Consider the following 19,824-nt stretch of genomic DNA (forward strand, 5'->3'; position numbering starts at 1 on the left):
GGTGACTGTTGTACAGCGCACACGGTGAATGTTGTACAGCGCGCACGGTGAATGTTGTACAGCGCGCACGGTGAATGTTGTACAGCGCGCACGGTGAATGTTGTACGGCGCACACGGTGACTGTTGTACAGCGCACACGGTGACTGTTGTACAGCGCGCACGGTGAATGTTGTACAGCGCGCACGGTGAATGTTGTACAGCGCGCACGGTGAATGTTGTACAGCGCACACGGTGAATGTTGTACGGCGCACACGGTGAATGTTGTACAGCGCACAGGGTGAATGTTGAACAGCGCACACGGTGACTGTTGTACAGCGCGCACGGTGAATGTTGTACAGCGCGCACGGTGAATGTTGTACAGCGCGCACGGTGAATGTTGTACGGCGCACACGGTGACTGTTGTACGGCGCACACGGTGAATGTTGTACAGCGCACACGGTGAATGTTGTACGGCGCACACGGTGAATGTTGTACGGCGCACAGGGTGAATGTTGTACGGCGCACACGGTGAATGTTGTACGGCGCACACGGTGAATGTTGTACGGCGCACACGGTGAATGTTGTACAGCGCACACGGTGAATGTTGTACAGCGCACAGGGTGACTGTTGTACAGCGCGCACGGTGAATGTTGTACAGCGCGCACGGTGAATGTTGTACGGCGCACAGGGTGACTGTTGTACAGCGCACAGGGTGAATGTTGTACGGCGCACACGGTGAATGTTGTACGGCGCACACGGTGAATGTTGTACAGCGCACACGGTGAATGTTGTACGGCGCACAGGGTGAATGTTGTACAGCGCACAGGGTGACTGTTGTACAGCGCACAGGGTGAATGTTGTACGGCGCACACGGTGAATGTTGTACAGCGCACACGGTGAATGTTGTACAGCGCACAGGGTGAATGTTGTACAGCGCACACGGTGAATGTTGTACGGCGCGCACGGTGAATGTTGTACAGCGCACACGGTGAATGTTGTACGGCGCACACGGTGAATGTTGTACAGCGCACACGGTGAATGTTGTACAGCGCACACGGTGAATGTTGTACGGCGCACACGGTGAATGTTGTACAGCGCACACGGTGAATGTTGTACGGCGCACACGGTGAATGTTGTACAGCGCGCACGGTGAATGTTGTACGGTGCACACGGTGAATGTTGTACAGCGCACACGGTGACTGTTGTACAGCGCACACGGTGAATGTTGTACGGTGCACACGGTGAATGTTGTACAGCGCACACGGTGAATGTTGTACGGTGCACACGGTGAATGTTGTACAGCGCGCACGGTGAATGTTGTACAGCGCGCACGGTGAATGTTGTACGGCGCACACGGTGACTGTTGTACGGCGCACACGGTGAATGTTGTACAGCGCACACGGTGAATGTTGTACGGCGCACACGGTGAATGTTGTACGGCGCACACGGTGAATGTTGTACGGCGCACAGGTGAATGTTGTACGGCGCACACGGTGAATGTTGTACGGCGCACACGGTGAATGTTGTACGGCGCACACGGTGAATGTTGTACGGCGCACACGGTGAATGTTGTACAGCGCACACGGTGAATGTTGTACAGCGCACAGGGTGACTGTTGTACAGCGCGCACGGTGAATGTTGTACAGCGCGCACGGTGAATGTTGTACAGCGCACAGGGTGACTGTTGTACAGCGCACAGGGTGAATGTTGTACGGCGCACACGGTGAATGTTGTACGGCGCACACGGTGAATGTTGTACAGCGCACACGGTGAATGTTGTACGGCGCACAGGGTGAATGTTGTACAGCGCACAGGGTGACTGTTGTACAGCGCACAGGGTGAATGTTGTACGGCGCACACGGTGAATGTTGTACAGCGCACACGGTGAATGTTGTACAGCGCACAGGGTGAATGTTGTACAGCGCACACGGTGAATGTTGTACGGCGCGCACGGTGAATGTTGTACAGCGCACACGGTGAATGTTGTACGGCGCACACGGTGAATGTTGTACAGCGCACACGGTGAATGTTGTACAGCGCACACGGTGAATGTTGTACGGCGCACACGGTGAATGTTGTACAGCGCACACGGTGAATGTTGTACGGCGCACACGGTGAATGTTGTACAGCGCGCACGGTGAATGTTGTACGGTGCACACGGTGAATGTTGTACAGCGCACACGGTGACTGTTGTACAGCGCACACGGTGAATGTTGTACGGTGCACACGGTGAATGTTGTACAGCGCACACGGTGAATGTTGTACGGCGCACACGGTGAATGTTGTACAGCGCACACGGTGAATGTTGTACAGCGCACACGGTGAATGTTGTACAGCGCGCACGGTGAATGTTGTACGGCGCACACGGTGAATGTTGTACGGCGCACACGGTGAATGTTGTACGGCGCACAGGGTGAATGTTGTACGGCGCACACGGTGAATGTTGTACAGCGCGCACGGTGAATGTTGTACGGCGCACAGGGTGACTGTTGTACGGTGCACACGGTGAATGTTGTACAGCGCACACGGTGAATGTTGTACGGTGCACACGGTGAATGTTGTACAGCGCACACGGTGACTGTTGTACAGCGCACACGGTGAATGTTGTACAGCGCGCACGGTGAATGTTGTACGGCGCACACGGTGAATGTTGTACGGCGCACACGGTGAATGTTGTACGGCGCACAGGGTGAATGTTGTACGGCGCACACGGTGAATGTTGTACAGCGCGCACGGTGAATGTTGTACGGCGCACAGGGTGAATGTTGTACGGCGCACACGGTGAATGTTGTACGGCGCACACGGTGAATGTTGTACGGCGCACACGGTGAATGTTGTACGGCGCACAGGGTGAATGTTGTACGGCGCACACGGTGAATGTTGTACGGCGCACAGGGTGAATGTTGTACAGCGCACACGGTGAATGTTGTAGGGCGCACACGGTGAATGTTGTACGGCGCACAGGGTGAATGTTGTACGGTGCACAGGGTGAATGTTGAACAGCCGCACGGTGAATGTTGTGCTGCGCACACGGTGAATGTTGAACAGCGCACACGGTGAATGTTGAATAGCACGCAGCTCGGGTGCATGTTTGCTGTTGGTTCTTTCCTCACCCCACTGCCAGGGCCTGACAATAGGCCTCTTCAGCTCTGAGCTCCTGCTGACGGAGTGGGGGTGGGGAAAGCTAGAGCCAGAGGTAGGCTGGGTGGCCCTACCCCGCCCTAGAAGAGCTGTGGCAGTGGCTGACCTCATTATCCTCCCACTAACCGCCCCCCCTTTCCCCTCGAGCCGGTACTGGGGTTTGGTGCCATGAGGATGCCCTGGACAGGACAGTGGGTTAGAGCTCTGCAAATTGGTATCCAGGCCTTGGTGCAACAGTGTGCCACACATGTGGAGGAAACTTGGATGTATGTAGGGATTTGTCCTTGGTCACACACTGCCGGGCAGCGATCCAGGAGCACAGTAGGGACTCTAAGTGACCTGTGGGCGCTGGTGCGCTTCTCTTCAGCTGGTGGGGCACAAAACAGCTTTGTGGTCCTGTCAAGACCATCAATTAGGGTGTTTAGTGCAGGCTGGAGGGGTTCACTGTGGCAGGGCTTCCATGTCTGATGCTTCTGTGCCCCACTCCCTCCCCCTGCACTGTTCCTCCCCTCCCAGTCCCCCAATAAGGCTGGGGTGCCTTATAGATGCAGGCTTCCATCCGGTCCACCATGTGGCATTCTGAACCCAAGTCTGCTTCCCAGGTCTCCTGTGGAGGCTGGTTCAGACTCCCGCCCAGATGAGCTATCCCTGGGTTTGGATGGGCATGTAGTTTAGTGGGTCTGGGACAAAAGTATTGAAATGATTGACAGCCCCTCTCTCCATGAAGAAATTGTCTTCTCTGGATTAAAGACAGTGAGGAGGACGAGGGCCTGGTGGTACACACTTTTAATCCCAGCACTTGGAAGGTTGAGATAGGCAGAGTTTGAGGCCAGCCAGGACTACATCTTGAGGAGGGGAGGGCAGAGAAAGCCAAGGCAAGGAGACGGTGGTCGGGTTTGTCCTGGTGTCCACTGGGCAGTCGGGTTGGCAGCAGCTCATGTTTGTCACAGAGGCTGAAGTCCTTTTTAGCTCTCTTGATTATGTTTCTTGCTGGGTTCTGGTTATTTTACAATTACTAACCACACTAGAAGCCCATGTAAATAAATGGCAGTCTCAATACTAACCCGAAGAGTTAGCAAGTAGTAATTCTGCGAGGACTGGAATGTGACAGATTTTCTGAAAAACATGTGTGGGTGTTTTGCCGCCCCTGTACGTGGTGTGCCACATGAGTGCAGTGCCCACAGAGACCAGAAGAGGGAGTCAGAACCCCTGCAGCTGGAATTACAGTCAGTTGTGAGCTGCCATGTAAGTGCTGGGAATTGAACCCTGGTCCTTTTACGAGCAGCCAGTATTTTTAACCACTGAGCTATCTCTCCAGCCCCATGATGGATAATTAAAAAAAATTTTTTTTTCTGGCTCTTTCCCATATTTTTGTTCTCTTATTTATATGCATGCATTCTTTAATAAAACAACCCTGGAGTTTGGTGGAAGCAACCGTTTGAGGATAGAAAATGGGAACTTAAGCCAGGCACGCACCTGTAACCCCAGCACTCAGGAAGGCAGAGGTAGGTCGTTCTCCGAGTTTGAGGCCAGCCTGGTCTACAGAGTGTGTCCAGGACAGCCAGGGCTACACAGAGAAAACCTGTCTAGCAAAACCAAAAGGAAAAAAAGAAAGAAAAAGAAAATGGGGACTTGGAGGAATGATAGCACTTCAATAGGGTCGCAAAGATATAAAGGAGTTCATCTTGAAGGTGAAGACACTGGGTGACTCTATGTCTGATCCCCTTTGGTGTAGGTGGGAGGAGTGCTGAGGAGGTTGAAGGGTAGTGTGTGATTGGGTGGTGGCCTGAGGGACGGAGGAGTCATGGCTGCCTGCAGGGGTGTGGTTTCTGGCCCAGGGTGGTTTGTGCTGTTTGCCACAGGGATGCTGGGCGGATCCTGGAATAGCTGCCAGCCAGGCGGAGTAGCAGGCATGCTCAGCACAAGTTAGTGTGCCGTCCACTCTTTTGGTCCGGGCAGACCATGGTAGCAGTGTGGCATCCTGCTGGAACTGCTCTGTCAGTTTAGACATAGGAGCTGAGACCTACAGGAGCTTTGGAATGGAGGCAACACAGGGTAGCAGTAGGAGACCTAAGAATGAGGAAGCGGACCCCCAGGAGCTAGTCAGTCTTTGAGAATAGGAGGAAGGGTGAGGTCTAAAGTTCTTTAGACACAACTAACTGTTAATGGGGAAGGGAGAGGTGGTTTCCTTGGGGGTGTGGCCTTTCCTTGGGGGTGTGGCCTTTCCTTGGGGTGTGGCCACTGGGTTGGGTGGATGGCCTCAGACCCATGAGCTTATGGGCCGCACTAACTGGATTTAGTGGGTTTATAAAACAACAGAAATAAAGGAAATATGGCAGCTCAAAGAATGAGTGGTATTCAAAAGGATGTAGTAATTTATAAAGACAATCTAGCTTAAACATTAGGAATGCTGTTTATATACTAATACTGTGGATGCTTTAAAATATTCTCTAATTCCCCTCTAAGCACTATTTCATTAATTAGATCTCAAGTAAAATATTTTTTCAGAAATGCAGGAAGGAAGATGAAGAGATTTCAGGCTGGCCTGGTCTGTGGGCCCAGGGTCCTTAGGGAAAACAGTTCAGCTGGCCCAACGCAGGACCTCAGCTAGCCGGCTCCTTGGGAGTGAGTGGGCCCCTTGCCCTGGCGATGGAGAGGGTGTGGACAGCCATGGCGTGCGTGCGTCTGAATCACTCCCTTCTCTTCCTTGGCTTCTGGCCAGCTGCCTCCTCAGACCAGTGATGTCATACCACGCTGACCTGAAGGTGTGGGGTTTCCTGGTACAGTCCCCTCTGGGATGAGGTCTTGAGGGGAACCAGCCTGGCCTTGGTCCAGAAGCTTGGGCCCAGCATACATAGAGGTGAGTTGAGCAGGCCTGACTTGGTGGGGTTCCTGGGGGAGGCAAGGTCATCCGTGGCTGTTCCTGTGGCTGGGGGAGGAGCTGTGGCCTCCATTTCTTTCCCAATATGTTATTCTTCCTGTGCCTACTGGAGAGGAAGAGGGGGAGGGGGGGAGCCTGGTTGTTAGGGTGGCGTGTATTCCCAAGAACACGGTAAATTAGTTTTTTTGGGGGGGGGGGCATACTCTTGGCCAGAAGTTGCTTATCTACTTCTCAGTGTGAATTTGTGACTTCACTGACCCTGTTGGAGAGGACGGAGAGGTGGACTGGCCCCTTTTAGTTACACGGTGTGGAGAGAGAAAGGGGAGAGAGAGGCACAGTGCAGGTGATCTCAGAGGTGGTTGGGGTTGTGTGTGGACCTCTGGACAGTCTGCTGTTGGGAGAGGAGATGGAGAAAGCAGGCGTGAGGAATGGTTTTGATTCAGACCTTTCTTCATTCAGCCTGCCAGGGCAAAAAGGGATGCGCAAGGCATATTTGGCCTTGCTTCCTCATCAGCCTGAGGACTTGGGGGTCTTGTAGCTGTCCCCAAGACTAGTTTCTGCCATGGCTGTGGTAAGATACCAAGGAGCTTCCTCACAGGCTGGAACCTGGGGCCTGACAGTCTCTCCCTGCCGTAGCTGCTCCGAGGTGGGGTGTGTGAGGAGGAAGCCTGCTGGCAACTCACATGCCCTCCTGGACTCTTTGTTGTTATGCCTTGGAGCTGATGGCAGGTCTATCTAAACTCTCTTCTCTGCCCTATCCCAGGAAGCGGGAGAGTGAGTGCCCTGAGCTCAGCTGAGCTCTAAATACCTGGTTGGAAAGAGTCAGAGGATGCCTCAGATGCCATAGGAATGAGAGGGTGTGTGTGCGTGTGTGTGTGTGTGTGTGTGTGTGTGTGTGTGTGTGTGTGTGTGTGTGTGTGTGTTGCCTGAGGCTTGGAGGGATAGAGAAGCCGCTGCAGTAGCGCTTCCTTGCTGGCTGGCCATAACTTCACCTCAGGGCTCAGAGAGGCAACCTTTTCCAACACGTGTTGGAGCGGCTTCTCCAAGCAATCCGCGCTCTCCAATTCTGAAGTCACAGAGTCTCACCCTAGTACACCGGTCTGCTTAGCTCTCTCAGTCCCAGGAGGAAGGAGAGGTGAGGGCAATGGGACGGGATGGGTCTGTTAGCCTGCTGGAGTGCCGAAGGAGTTTAGCTCTGGGTTGCCTAGTTTCCTTGACTTAGTGAGGAGTGGATTAGAATTTGTAGGCATGCCCAGCGGGTGGGCGTGGGAGAGGTCTGGGAGTGGAGTAAGTGGGCGCTGAGACAGATGGAGGAAGATGTTTGACTCCTTGAGGTTGCTAATAGGGGCCTGGTGAAGTGGGAGACAGGCTTCTGTGGCTTCTTAGGTGACCCCTGAACTACTGAGTATTAAGTGTTTGGATCCCGGAGGTCCATGGGTGGCTCTGGACCTGGAGGCAGCCTGAGGTTCAGAGGAGCAGTAGCTCAGAAAACAAAGGGGGTGGAGCCTGAGGTCTTTAATGGCTCCCCAAGGGTCGCAGCTGGCACTGCTTGCTGGTTGGCTGGCTGCCTGAGGGGCGAGGCTACACAGAGGCAAATAGAAGCTGGGGAGGAGGTTGAGGGCGGGGGAGAGGCCCGTAGGCGCAACCCGTGCAGAGGCTGTGATAACCTGCTGGTTGGAATTCAAGTAGGTGCCAGGATTGGAGCCTTTCCAGCCGAGGCGCTTTAGCAGCCCCTCCCCTCCTGAAGGATGCTCGAGGCCCGCCCCCCCCACGCCCCCCCCCCCCCCCCCGACGCAGGGCAGTGACGCTGCGGGTGCTGTTGCCGCCGGTGCCGCTGGAGGGGCGGGGGTTGCGGGCAGTACCGCTTTTCTCCCAGTCCCTAAGGTGGGACTTTGGGCCCAATGGGGGAGAGATCTGCTTACCAGCGCCTGGCTGGGGGCGAGGAGGGACAGCAGGTAATGGGAATAGCGAGATACCTGGGGCCCAGGCCTTGTCATCTGCTCGTGATCTGAGGGCCCAGCTCTGCTCTCTGCAGTAGGAGCTTAGTAACTGAGTCCAGGGTACCTGTGCTTTTTTTTTTACCCCTTCCTCCCCATCCCATTGCCAACCCCTAGATCCCTGGGGCTAGGAGGAGACTGGGTGCAGAGTAGGGTGTGTGTGTGCAGGGTATGTCTGAGGTGATGGTGATGGTGAATTATTGATGCTGGTATCTGTCTGACTCAGTGAGCATTGGATCTCTAGGGGCTTAAGTAAGCTGCCCTTTAGGCTTTCTGCAGTGCACGGTAGGAGCCTAGGAAACACAACTAGTATTCAGGTTCACTCTTTGTTGGGGAGAAGCTGTGTCATAGGCGGTCTCATTTATCGGCCCGTGGAGTATGTGTATCAGTCTAAATCTCCCTGTGTGCTTTGGAAAATGGCACGGTATTCACAGGGCTGCTTCCTTCCCCTTGGAGATCAAGCACTTCTTCCCCTAGCCGCAAGAGGGCAGTAGCTGGCAGGAGAAAGGGAGTGTGCTCAGGAGTTGAGAGGCAGAAAGGTCAGGGCTGTTTTCCAGGCGAGGAGGAGGGAGGAGGTCCCAGAAACTGACCTGGCTTCCTATATGTTGCTTCTCTTAAAGTCTCCCATAGCTGGATGTGGGGTAAGCTGCCAGGTCTTCTTAGACATCTTAGGGAAGGGTCAGACACGGGGTTCTGGTGGATTTGGGGCATGCTTTTCTGGGGTGGCTGGAGTTTTTAAATTGGCCATCCTAATTAGTCTCAGCTTGCCGTAGAGGTAATAAACACCAGGCTCCTAGGTCTGCTTCAGGTGGTGGCTGATGGGTAGGCTGTCACCTTCTCCAGGCTGAGGGTGTGGTCAGCCAACCTGGGGAGAAAGGCAGTGTCCCCTGAATCCTCAGCCTGACCTTGCTTGCATGTCAGTGCTGACCTCAGTCCTCCCGCTGGCTATGCGCTGAGCCTGAAGAGGCTGGACACGGCAGTCCACAATCTTTGTATGAATAATGGCACTGGCAAAGAGTTATTGCTGGGAACAACCCCATCCCCACCCCCCAATCATCAGAATACAAAATGGCTATCCTTCCAGGTAGTGAGTTCAAACACGGGAAGAGATCCTGCAAAGAGAGTCTGGGACGCTGACTTCACCAAAACGCTCCACCTCAGCTGCCTCCTTCGATAAGCCAGCTGTGGCTCCCTGAGCTGGCAGCCAGCTGGATGGGGACAAGAGAGCAGTGTACAAGAAACAGGGGCTCCTTAGGCTGGCAGGAGGGGGGAGGGAGGCTGGGATCTGGGGAGCAGAAGAGGACTTCCTGCAGCTGTCAGATGTATCTGGGGGCTGTAGCGAGGGGGTGTAGAGCAGCTGGCACCCTTCAGGGGCACAGGGACCACTTGTCAGCTGTGAGACATAGGGGGCCCATAGGGGCTTGATGGGGTGCCTCCAGATGCCGTAGCTGAGGCTGGTGATGTGTGTGGAGTGCTGTGCAAGATACATACCCTACAGCGTGAGCTCCTGTAGCACTGAGGCAGGAGCACCCAGCACAGGGCTTGGGACGTGTTTGTTTATCTAGAGGGAGTTTCGGATCTTTGCCAGCTAATCTGGGGGAGTAGGCACCCTGGTTGTTGTGGCACAAGGCAATCCCAGGGGAGGGATGGAGATTCTCTCTCTCTCTCACACACACCACACCACACACACCACACACACACCCGATCTTGGCTGGACTGTCCCACTCTGGCAGGCTGCCGGCCTCCTATTTCCGTCGGGCACCAGGGTAACAGGCCCACATTAGGGTCTGAGCCAGGAGACGCCCAGCCAAGGTTGGGACTGTGGGAAGGGGAGAGTCTCTGAAGGATCTGCCTGCAGAATCCAGGAAAGACTGAATCCAAGCCCCCAACTCAGCCTACATTCAATTCCCTGTAAACAAAGAAAAACCCTTATAGGGGCTTGTAGCCCCCTTTCCGTGTGCTGTTTGATTTGCAGCCCCCACGCTGAGGTCCCAGGAGTTGTCTGCATCGGTGAGGGTTGCAGTGGAAGCCAGAGACAGGGAGCCTTGTGTATGGGGAGTCAGTGGGGCCAGTGCCAGGAAGAAGGGTGCCCCCCGCCATTCCTGCTGTCCTCTTGGCAAGGATTCAGAAAGGTCTTTTTTCAGCCAGTGTCAGAGCCGCTCAGCTGGGGAGGGAGGGAGGCAGGCAGGGAGGGAGGGAGGGAAGGAGTACAGGCGGGCAGTGGGGGAAGCCTGGGAGGAGGGCTGGAGCTGTGAGCTCTGCACTGGAGACAGGACAGAGGACCCAGAGGATCCCAGCCAGGCTTGCAGTGGAGCAAAGCCACTGCTCCCTTCTTCGTCCCTGTTTCCTACTTGTGTGTGGGATTTGGGGGATTCCTAGGACAGGCTCCCCCTACCCCCTGGACAGTTTCCTTCCTGGGCAGAGCATCAAGATCAGAGGCTTAGGCCCTTGCCTGACCGCTGGAGCTCTAGGCCATAGCTCCTGTGACTTGCCTAGGGTCTTCAGTTCGTGGAGATGCCAGCATCCCGTCGGTTCCCTGGCCTTGAGCTCTCCTTCCCTCTCCTGGCCAGACTACGGCGACATCTGTACACAGTGAGTAGGGGGCAGGAATTGGACTGGCTGTGGCCTTGGTTAGCCCCTCAGTGGCAGCACTGTACAGAGGAGCAAAGAACAGGTATGACTGAGGAGCGCCTCCCTGAGGAGCGCAGGTTGGAGAGCTTTTTCTTTCTAGCTGCTGCATTCATCCTTGTGTGTCTGTGTGTTCAGTCTAGTGTGTCCTTATAGGCAGGCCATGGACCCGCGTGTGTCACACACAGCTGGTGCAGATTCCACGCCAGGCTCTGGGCCACACACAGAGAATTGGAGGCTGTCTGAGCTGGGTCACTGTTCTACTGCCCTGCTCTTCACAGATGACAAACTTGGGCTGGAGGGGGACTTAGGGGAGGAGGTCGCTCTGGACTAGAACCCCACCTAAGAGTCCTTTCTCTCCACCAGGATCCCCATGTTCTTCCTCCCTCACAGCAGTCCCGTTCTGGGCTGGGGAGCAGGGAGGGCAGTATCCAGCTGAGCAGGAAGGTTTGTTGCCTGGTCCATCAGGGAAGGGGAACAGGCTGACTGGGCTTACATCTCAGTAGCTTCAGGAGACAGCCAAGAAGCCTCTGAGTTTCCCTGAGCCCTCCCTGACTTTCAGGCTATGGCTTTGGGCTGTTATCTGGAGATGAGCCTGGAACCTAGGGCTTGAGGTGGTGGAAGAGAAGAAAAAGGCCACGGCTGCTTGTCCTGATGGGGTCACTAGCCCTCGCCTGGAAGCCCACCGCATAGCCGCTGGGATCACTCTGCTCCAGGGCTAAGGTACTGAGTGGTGGAGCCCAGGCCAGTGACTGTTTTTCACTGAGCACCTGTGGGGTGTTTTCCTCTGGAGAGTGGTGCGCCTGCCTGCGTAGCCCCCAAACATGTTGTTTGCAAGCAGATGGTTTTGCTGAGGATAAAAGAGTCAGTACAACTAAATGTAGTTTTTTTCAATTTTACTTAATTTTATTATTTCATGTATTGTGGGTGTTTTGCCTGGGTGTATGTCTGTCTGTGTGCCATGTGTGTACAGTGCCTGAGGAAGCCAGAAGAGGGAGTCAGATCACCTGGAACTGGGATTCCAGGTGATTTGAGCAGCCATGTAAGAACTGGGAATCGGATCCAGGTCTTCTGGAAGAGCAGCGAGGGCTCTTAACCCCTGAGCCGTCTCTCCAGTCCTAGAACTGCAGTTCTGAAGTATTAATATATTATTATTTTTGTTGTCCTTCACAAAATTAATAGCAGCAATCCATATTAAGTACACATAGAGTCAATAAACATGGTGCCAACTGTAATATTTGGAGAAATAAAAGGAAAATAGTTTATAACACTTTGAGTTTTGTGGAATACTGGGTGAAGTAGGGCACAGCCATGCGGCTCCAGCCTCAGCAGAGCCGCTGAGAGGCGTTTGGAGATAAGCGTTTGTTCTTCAGCAGTGTTTTCATCCAGACAGTGAGCTTTTGCAGTCCTCCAAATAAAGTAGAATTTTACACAATTCAAGGAAAATCTGGTTACGTTGAAACTACAAAAGTGTTTTCTTGTTTAAATGTAAAATGGAATCTAAGTCTGCATCGTGGTCGTTCTAACAGCGTTCACCTGTACGAACTAAGCTGTGTGGAATTTGTACGTTTATGTCTGTCCAGTGCGTTCAGAGTAACTGGTGTTCCTATCCCCTACCACCTACTAAATGTCACTAGTCCCAACCCCCCACATACACTGTGACAAACAAAAATACCTTCTGTCTGAAGGGTTGTACCGCCCTTAGAGGAACCATTCAAATAACGGGCTACCGCATGCTGTTTGGAAGCCGCTAGCCAGTCTAGCCGCCTGGCCCAGAGTCCTTGGTGGAAGGGCCAGGGTTTGAACCAGGGGTTTGTCACTCCCTCTTCTTACTCTTTGTACTTCCCTGAGCTGCCTGGGAAAGTCTGAGCTCCAGGCATTGTGTTGGCAGGAACGCTGGGAACGGAACGGTGGGGGCAGAAGGCTCACACTGGGTCTGGGGAGGGGGCCTGTTTTTCTTACTGTGTGTGTTGAGCACGAGGGCAATCAACTGGCCCCTGACCAAGCAGCTGGCCCTTTCTCTTCACCTCTCCTCTTCCTCAGGAACGGAGTTGAGGCCAAAATCTGGTCTGGGCAGCTTCTTTTCTTTTGGGGGAGGGGGCAGCGGGGATTCAAGACAGGATTTTTCTGTGTATCCTTGGCTGTCCTGGACTTGCTTTGTAGATGAGGCTGGCCTTGAACTCAAAGCAATCCACCTGCCTCTGTCTCCTTAGTGCTGGGATTAAAGGCATGTGCCACTATGTCCGGCTCTGGGCAAGTTCTTGACTGAGAGATGTCTTTACCCAGATATAGATGGTCTTGGCTGTTTAGCTTTGAAGGTGATCCTGGCAGGTCACTCAGCATTGGCTGATTGTGGCCTGCAGGTACATTTTGTTTTGTCAGTATAATTTGTGTATATATGTACTCACACACTTTTCAAAGTTGCACTGTTTGGAGTCACTTAAAAGTGGAGAAAAGCGGGCATGGTGGCACATGCCTTTAATCCCAGCACTCGGGAAGCAGAGGCAGGCGGATCTCTGTGAGTTCAAGGCCAGCCTGGTCTACAAAGCGAGTCCAGGACAGCCAGGAATACACAGAGAAACCCTGTCTCAAAAAAAAAAAAAAGACTATTTCTCATAGCCAGGTGTGGTGGTGCACACCTTTAATCCCAGCACTCAGGAGGCAGAGGCAGGTGAATCACCCTGAGTTTGAGGCCAGCCTGGTCTACAAAGTAAGTCTAGGTCAGCCAAGGCTACACAGAGTAACCCTGTCTTGAAAAACCAAGAAGACACACAGAAGACATTGGCAGCTGGCTTTGGGGACTGGGAGCTAGGTGGCTGCGTACTAGGAGAGGGCATTGCGGTACCCTGTGCCTTTTAAGTATTTACCATGTGCATGCATTGCCATTCCAAATACATTTTTATTTTATTTTTTTGTTTATCGAGACAGGATCTCTCTGTGTTAGCCTTGGCTGTCCTGGACTCACTTTGTAGACCAGGCTAGCCTCAGACTCACAGAGATCCGCCTGCCTCTGCCTCCTGAGTGCTGGGATTAAAGGTGTGCGCCACCATGCCTGGCCCAAATATATTTTTGAGGGTATGATTTCATAAGAATTTACACACCTGGTACTGCAGAGCTGACAAGCTTTGGTTCTGGGCCTCAGTGTCTCATGACAGCTATTTACAGAACATGAATCTCCATTTCCTGGGATGTCTGAGAACCCTCCCTAGTCCACACTTCCCTCTCTTGTTTTTGCCTTATGACCCTGCAAGCACCTGAGAGTCACCTATGGGGAAGGCCTGGCAGTGTTAGGCAGTGAGGATCTGATTGAGAGTTTTCTGTGGGGTCTGTCTGATGAGGGGTGAAATCCAGTGAATGGATTTCAAAGGGCCATTGTACCCCATACCAATTTTTAAATAAAGTTTTAGGAGTAAGATGACCGATACTATTAGTCTGTGTTTCAAAGGGACCGTGCTTCCTGGAGGTCCCCAGAGAGCACAGATTTGGGAGTATGACTTGATTCCTGATCATTCTGGTCTGGGGCTCACCTCAGCTGCCCCAAGTCAGCTTTTTTAGGTAGCAAGAAAGGGCTTTGAGTTCTCCAGGATGTGGGTGAGCCAAGGGCACCGGTGGTCAGGTCTCCTGCTACCTGCCCACGTGCCTTGGCCCCTCAGCTGTTCTTTGTTTTCCACAGAGGCTGGGGAGCAGCAGCATGCAGCCAGAGGAGGGAACAGGCTGGCTGTTGGAGCTGCTGTCCGAGGTACAGCTACAGCAGTATTTCCTGAGGCTCCGCGATGACCTCAACATTACCCGCCTGTCCCACTTTGAGTATGTCAAGAACGAAGACCTGGAAAAGATTGGCATGGGCCGGCCCGGTAGGTGCTCCATGAGCTGTGCTCTCTCGTCTAACCGTTTACCTCGCACATCCTCAGCAAGACCCAGCGCGTGAAGAATCCCTTTGTCATGGCAGCTGAGAACTTTGCCAGCCCCTGACCCAGAGCCCTTGAGATGAGCGGGAGGGGCACGAGCAGGGGTGCCATCACAGGGTGCCCGGCAGTGGTTTGTAGTTGTAAATGTGCCTTGGAATCTGAGGAGAATGGAGCCTTAGAGCTGTTGGCCGCTCAGAGTTACTTGCATACACTTTTTTTGCCTTCCTCCCCGGGTGTTGGACATTGGATTTCGGGTATTACTTGAGCTACCTGGGTGCTCTGCCAGTGAGAGCGTCCCAAGCCTCCCCCTACCCCCAATGCCCCCCTTTTAAAATATTTATTTATTATGAGAGCTCTGTTTTCACAAAACACACCAGAAGAGAAAATCAGATCCGGTTACAGGTGGTTGAGAGTCACCATGTGGTTGCTGGGAATTGAACTCAGGACCTCTGGAAGAGCAGTCAGTGCTCTTAACCTCGGAGCCGTCTCTCCAGCCCCCAACTCCCTTTTAAAAAGAGATGCTGGGAATTGAATCCAGGGCTTTCATGTGCTAGGCACGTGCTCCACGGCTGAGCTTTAGCTCTTGACCTTTCTGCACTTTAGACGGACTCTCAGAAAGCTACCCTGGCTAGCCTTGAACCATCCATTGCCCAAGCAGACCATGAACTTGACCTCCTCCTGTCTCGGCCTCCCTGGTAGCTGGGATTGCAGGCCTGTGCTAGCACGTCTGCTCCCTAGCCCTTCCCCCTTGTGTTTGATCAGGTACCTGTGGGATGTCTTTCCTGTGTCCTTCTGAAAGTGTAGAATTGTCGGGTAAGTGCCAGTGAGAAAAGAAGACAACAGACTCTCAGATGAGGCCGGAGAAGATGGCTCAGAGGTTAAAGCATGTGCTGCTCTCTGTAGAGCACCTGAGTTTTGTTCCCAACCCTGTAACTCCCGCTCCAGCACGCTCACTCTTCTGGTCTTCATGGGCACCTGCACACAGAAGGCATGCACATACACCGACGCACACACACAAGTACATAGATAGAAGCTTAAAAATACCATGAAGAACATCTCTCAGATGGTTTGCTAACACACTGATACTTTTATCTTCCGTTTTCTAAACTAAAATTAGCATTTTCCATCTAGAATTGATACTGTTCTCCATAGAACATAAGAAATTTATCAGGGGCTTGGGGTGAAGCCAACTTCTTAAATTGCTTGCTTAGCCGGGTGTGGTGGCGCACGCCTTTAATCTCAGCACTTGGTAGGCAGAGGCAGGCGGATCTCTGTGAGTTCGAGGCCAGCCTGGTCTACAGGGCGAGTCCAGGACAGCCAGGGCTACGCAGGGAAATCCTGTCTGGAAAAACCAAACAAAACCAACAACAAAAACAAACAAACAATAGTTGTTTTCTTAGTACTCATGAAGGGTTGGTTTTAGTTCTCAGCACCACAAACACCTTGGGAGGTGGAGGCAGGAGGATCAGTAGCTCAAAGTCATCAACTACAAAGCAAATCCAGCCAGCCTGGGCTACAGTAGAGTGTCTAAAAAACAAAAACAAAGACAAGAAACAAAACAAAACAAAAAAACAGAAAACCACAATCGGTAACCTTAGTGTATTCAACTCAGAACAGCCGAATGTTTTACAAGCTAAAATAAAGGACACTAATTTACAGTACTTTTGGCTTGGGTAGTTAGGTGATTTCTGTCCTAGTTAGGGTCACCATTGCTGTGATGAAACACCATGACCAAAGCAGCTTGTGGAGGAAAAGGTTTATTTGGCTTACACTTCCACACCACTGTTCATTGAAGGAAACCAGGACAGGAGCTCTCAGTAGGACAGGAACCTGGAGGCAGGAGCTGATGCAGAGGCCATGGAGGGGTGCTGCTTACTGGCTTGCTCAGCCTGCTTGCTTATAGAACCCAGGACCACCAGCCCAGGAGGTGGCACCACTCACAATGGTCTGGGCCCTCCCCCATCAATCAATCACTAATTAAGAAAATGCCCCACGGGCTTGTGTATAGCACAACCTTATGGAGGCTGTCTTTTCAGTTGAGGCTCCTTCTCTGATGATGATGACTCTAGCTTGTGTCATGTTGGTATAAAACCAGCCAGGCCAGTGTCTGATGTCAGTAGTGTAAGGACGTGTTATGGGAAGTAAACCTTAGTAGAATGGAGAACATTCTGTCTACTTCCTTACCTGGTTTGCCTGCAGAATTGGGGGGTGGGAGGGACTGGCACGATTGCTCAGTTTTGATGAGTGGGCAACCCCACCCAGTTTGAGAAGCACCCAGAGGTAGAATGCAGATTGGGTGGGTGAAATTCCTGGTTGGCTAGGCAACCCACCAGTTGGTGTCTAGTGGTGAGTCTACCCCAGGGACCGAGCAAGCCTGTGGGGGACGCCAGCAGGCTTTTCAGGAGGGCACGTGAGCTGCTTGACAGCCCTGGGTTCCTTTTCCCTCCCGGCAGGCCAGAGGCGGCTGTGGGAGGCTGTGAAGAGGAGGAAGGCCGTGTGCAAACGCAAGTCGTGGATGAGCAAGGTGTGTGAGTAAGCATTGTGGGGGTGGAGCGACACCCCAAGGGCTGCTGGCAGGCCTAGGAACCTTCTTCTGTTCCCCAGAGGTAGTAATCTTCCCCCGTCCCCTTACACTTTGTATAGACCTCCCTCCTCCAGGCTCTTATCTGGTAGGGCACTTGTGGAGCTGCCTGGCTAAGTGTCTGTCCATCACAGATGGACACGTGAGAGGCCTGTGTGCAGTGAGGGTCTGTTTCACAGCCTCTCTGTGTGCGGGAGCAGGGACTTGTTGACAAGTGTTCCTTCCTTTGAGTGTCAGGCCAGTGTCCAGCGTGAGGTAATGGGGACTGTCTGGACAGCTTGCCTTGCTCTGCCCCCCTGCCCACATGCCCCATGTCCTCTAGTGTTCAGGTCCCTCCGGTCATTGGCTTTGCTGGCAGCTTCCTTCCCCGCAGCTCCCCCCACCCATCCTAATTTGGGTCTGTGCTGTTGTGAGTCCCAGGTCTGACTCAGTGGAACTTTGCCCATTGTCTGGAAGACAATGCAAGAGGAAGTGAGCCAGCCAGGGCCTCCCTCCCCACTTGTGGCCCCAGAACTAGGGTGGGGGTTGAGCAGGGCAGAACAGCTGGACGGGGATTGGGCAGTCGAGATTTCCTGGCTGCAGTCTGGCAAAGGGGCTGTCTCCTGAGACCCGTGGCCTTTTCTGGGGACACAGTCCTGGTCCTTTGCCCAGGTTTTAGCGAAGATTGAGTGTGTTGGGACTGATTGACAGAAGAAGAGAAAAGCAATGTGAGGGTTTTGGATCTGTCCCCAGCTGACAGTCTCTGGGTGATCAGTGACCCTCTCTTTGGTAAAACCAGCATTGGCTCCATTACCCAGCCTACCTTGCAGGGCTGTGGGAAGGGTCCCTCTTGGCTGCAGTGGCTAAGGCAGACCTTGTAAGTCTGAATGCTACTGGCAAACGTTAAGAATCCTAATTACTAGGAGCAAAGGAAAGCGTCCAAAAACGGTCCTCGGGTTTGAGCTGCCCCTTAGCGCATGCAGGTGGGGCTGGCCAAGTCTTAGGGAGGGAAGTGACAAGAGTCTATAGCCTGCAGCTTGAGCTTCGGCGGCCCCAGTGGAGGGAGCCAAGTCAGACTGCACGGCCAGGTCTGCTCATTCATGGTCCTTCTCTTCCTGTCTCTTGACCTTTGGCCCTTCCTTCTCAGCCTTTGGCTCTAGGCGCCCCTCCAGAAACCCAGCTGTCTTCCCAGGCCCTTCTCCAGCGAAGAGTGGCTTCATCTGGACCTCATACACACACATAACACACACCCATGGTTCAACCTCAGACTAAAATTATCTTCTCCCCTGGGCAGGATGAAGGACAGCCGACTCCCCAGGGAGGGTAGAGACAGACAGCGCCAAATGGTTAACCCAGAGAAGGGGCCAGGGCTAAAAATGGACAGGGAGGTGTTTGGAGGGCCCCTCAGGCTCCTACCCTCTCTTTGTATGCTAGAGGCAAGAGTCTGTGCTGTATAGGAGGTTCAGGAAGGGAAGGGTAGGATGGGGTGGGGGTGGGGCAGGAGAGGTGTTATCTATAGGGCTTTGGGCTAGCTCTGTCTTCACAGACCAATTGGGGTCGCCTCAGCCACAAGCTGCATATTAATCTGTGGGCTCCCAGTTAGGGTATATAATGGAGGATGTGTGAGCCTTTAGCAAACCGCTCCTGGGCAGCCTGGCAAAGCCAGGAGCTGTCTGAGGCTTACCAGTAGGGCGTGACTGAGTGACTCTGGGGCCCTGGGTTCCATCTGGCCCTTGGCTCCTTTCAAACAGGTGTTCAGTGGAAAGCGACTAGAGGCTGAGTTCCCTCCTCATCACTCTCAGAACACCTTCCGGAAGCCCTCACCCACCCCAGGGGGCCTGGCAGGGGAGGGGACCCTGCAGAGCCTCACCTGCCTCATCGGGGAGAAGGACTTGCGCCTCCTGGAGAAGCTGGGAGATGGCTCCTTTGGCGTGGTGCGCAGGGGTGAATGGGACGCTCCTGCGGGGAAGACGGTGAGCTCGCGGGTGGGCGCTTCTCCCCTGTCAGGAGACAGTTGTCTAGGAATAGGTTGTACAAGCACTTTTGAGCTAGGTTCAGGGTTTTTTAAAAAAAATATTTATTTATTACATATACAGTGTTCTGCCTCCATATACACCTGCTCATCAGAAGAGATCTAATTATAGATAGCTGTGAGCCACCATGTGGTTGCTGGGAATTGAACTCGGGACCCCTGGAAGAGCAGACAGTGCTCTTAACCTATGAGCCATCTCTCCAGCCCTATGTTCAGGTTTTACTAAGCACAGTGGCTTTTTTCAAGTCTAAGTATAGAATGCTTACTATGAAAGACTGGGCATGGAAAAATGAAAACCCAGTGGTCTGCAGTTCCGCTGCTCAGCTGGGCACCCCCATCCCGTGGGTGTTCTGTGGAGTTCATTGAAGATACTGTTTTGTTCTGAGACAGCATCTCAGTGGGTAGACCAGGATGTCTTTGAACCTGCTGTGTCAGGGTCTTTGGTCTCCTCGTTCTTTCCTTTCTTCATGGTATTGGATTAGCCTTGAAGCAAGTGCTGTACCACCAAGCCATGTCTCTAGCACTAAGACATAATCTTGATTTTTTTTTTTTTTTGCTTTTTTGAGACAGGGTTTCTCTGTGAAGCTTTGGCTGGCTAGACCAGGCTGGCCTCAGACTCTTGGAGATGTGCCTGCCCCTGCCTCCTGCTTTCTTAGATTAAAGGCATTTACAACCATGCCTTTTTTGGCCAGTTTTGA

At 53.1% G+C, this 19,824-nt stretch overlaps 1 protein-coding gene across 20 annotated transcripts in view; it reads left to right on the forward strand.

Moving 5' to 3' along the window:
* Window positions 1-19,824, forward strand: part of Tnk2 (tyrosine kinase non receptor 2) — a 49,789-nt gene that overhangs the window by 16,611 nt on the left and 13,354 nt on the right. For 8 of the 20 annotated variants that reach the window (XM_051149774.1, XM_051149778.1, XM_051149777.1 and 5 more), the window contains 3 exons: window positions 14,300-14,480; window positions 16,988-17,058; window positions 18,846-19,067. In XM_051149774.1, the coding sequence (XP_051005731.1) occupies window positions 14,300-14,480; window positions 16,988-17,058; window positions 18,846-19,067 (474 nt within the window). Of the gene's footprint in view, window positions 1-5,842; window positions 5,981-7,822; window positions 7,957-10,305; window positions 10,591-14,299; window positions 14,481-16,987; window positions 17,059-18,845; window positions 19,068-19,824 lie in introns of those variants that run through there. The other 12 variants (XM_051149776.1, XM_051149785.1, XM_051149793.1 and 9 more) reach the window with 3 other exon arrangements.

Source organism: Acomys russatus, chromosome 8 (assembly GCF_903995435.1).
Source record: "Acomys russatus chromosome 8, mAcoRus1.1, whole genome shotgun sequence".
Classification (NCBI taxonomy): Eukaryota; Metazoa; Chordata; class Mammalia; order Rodentia; family Muridae; genus Acomys; species Acomys russatus.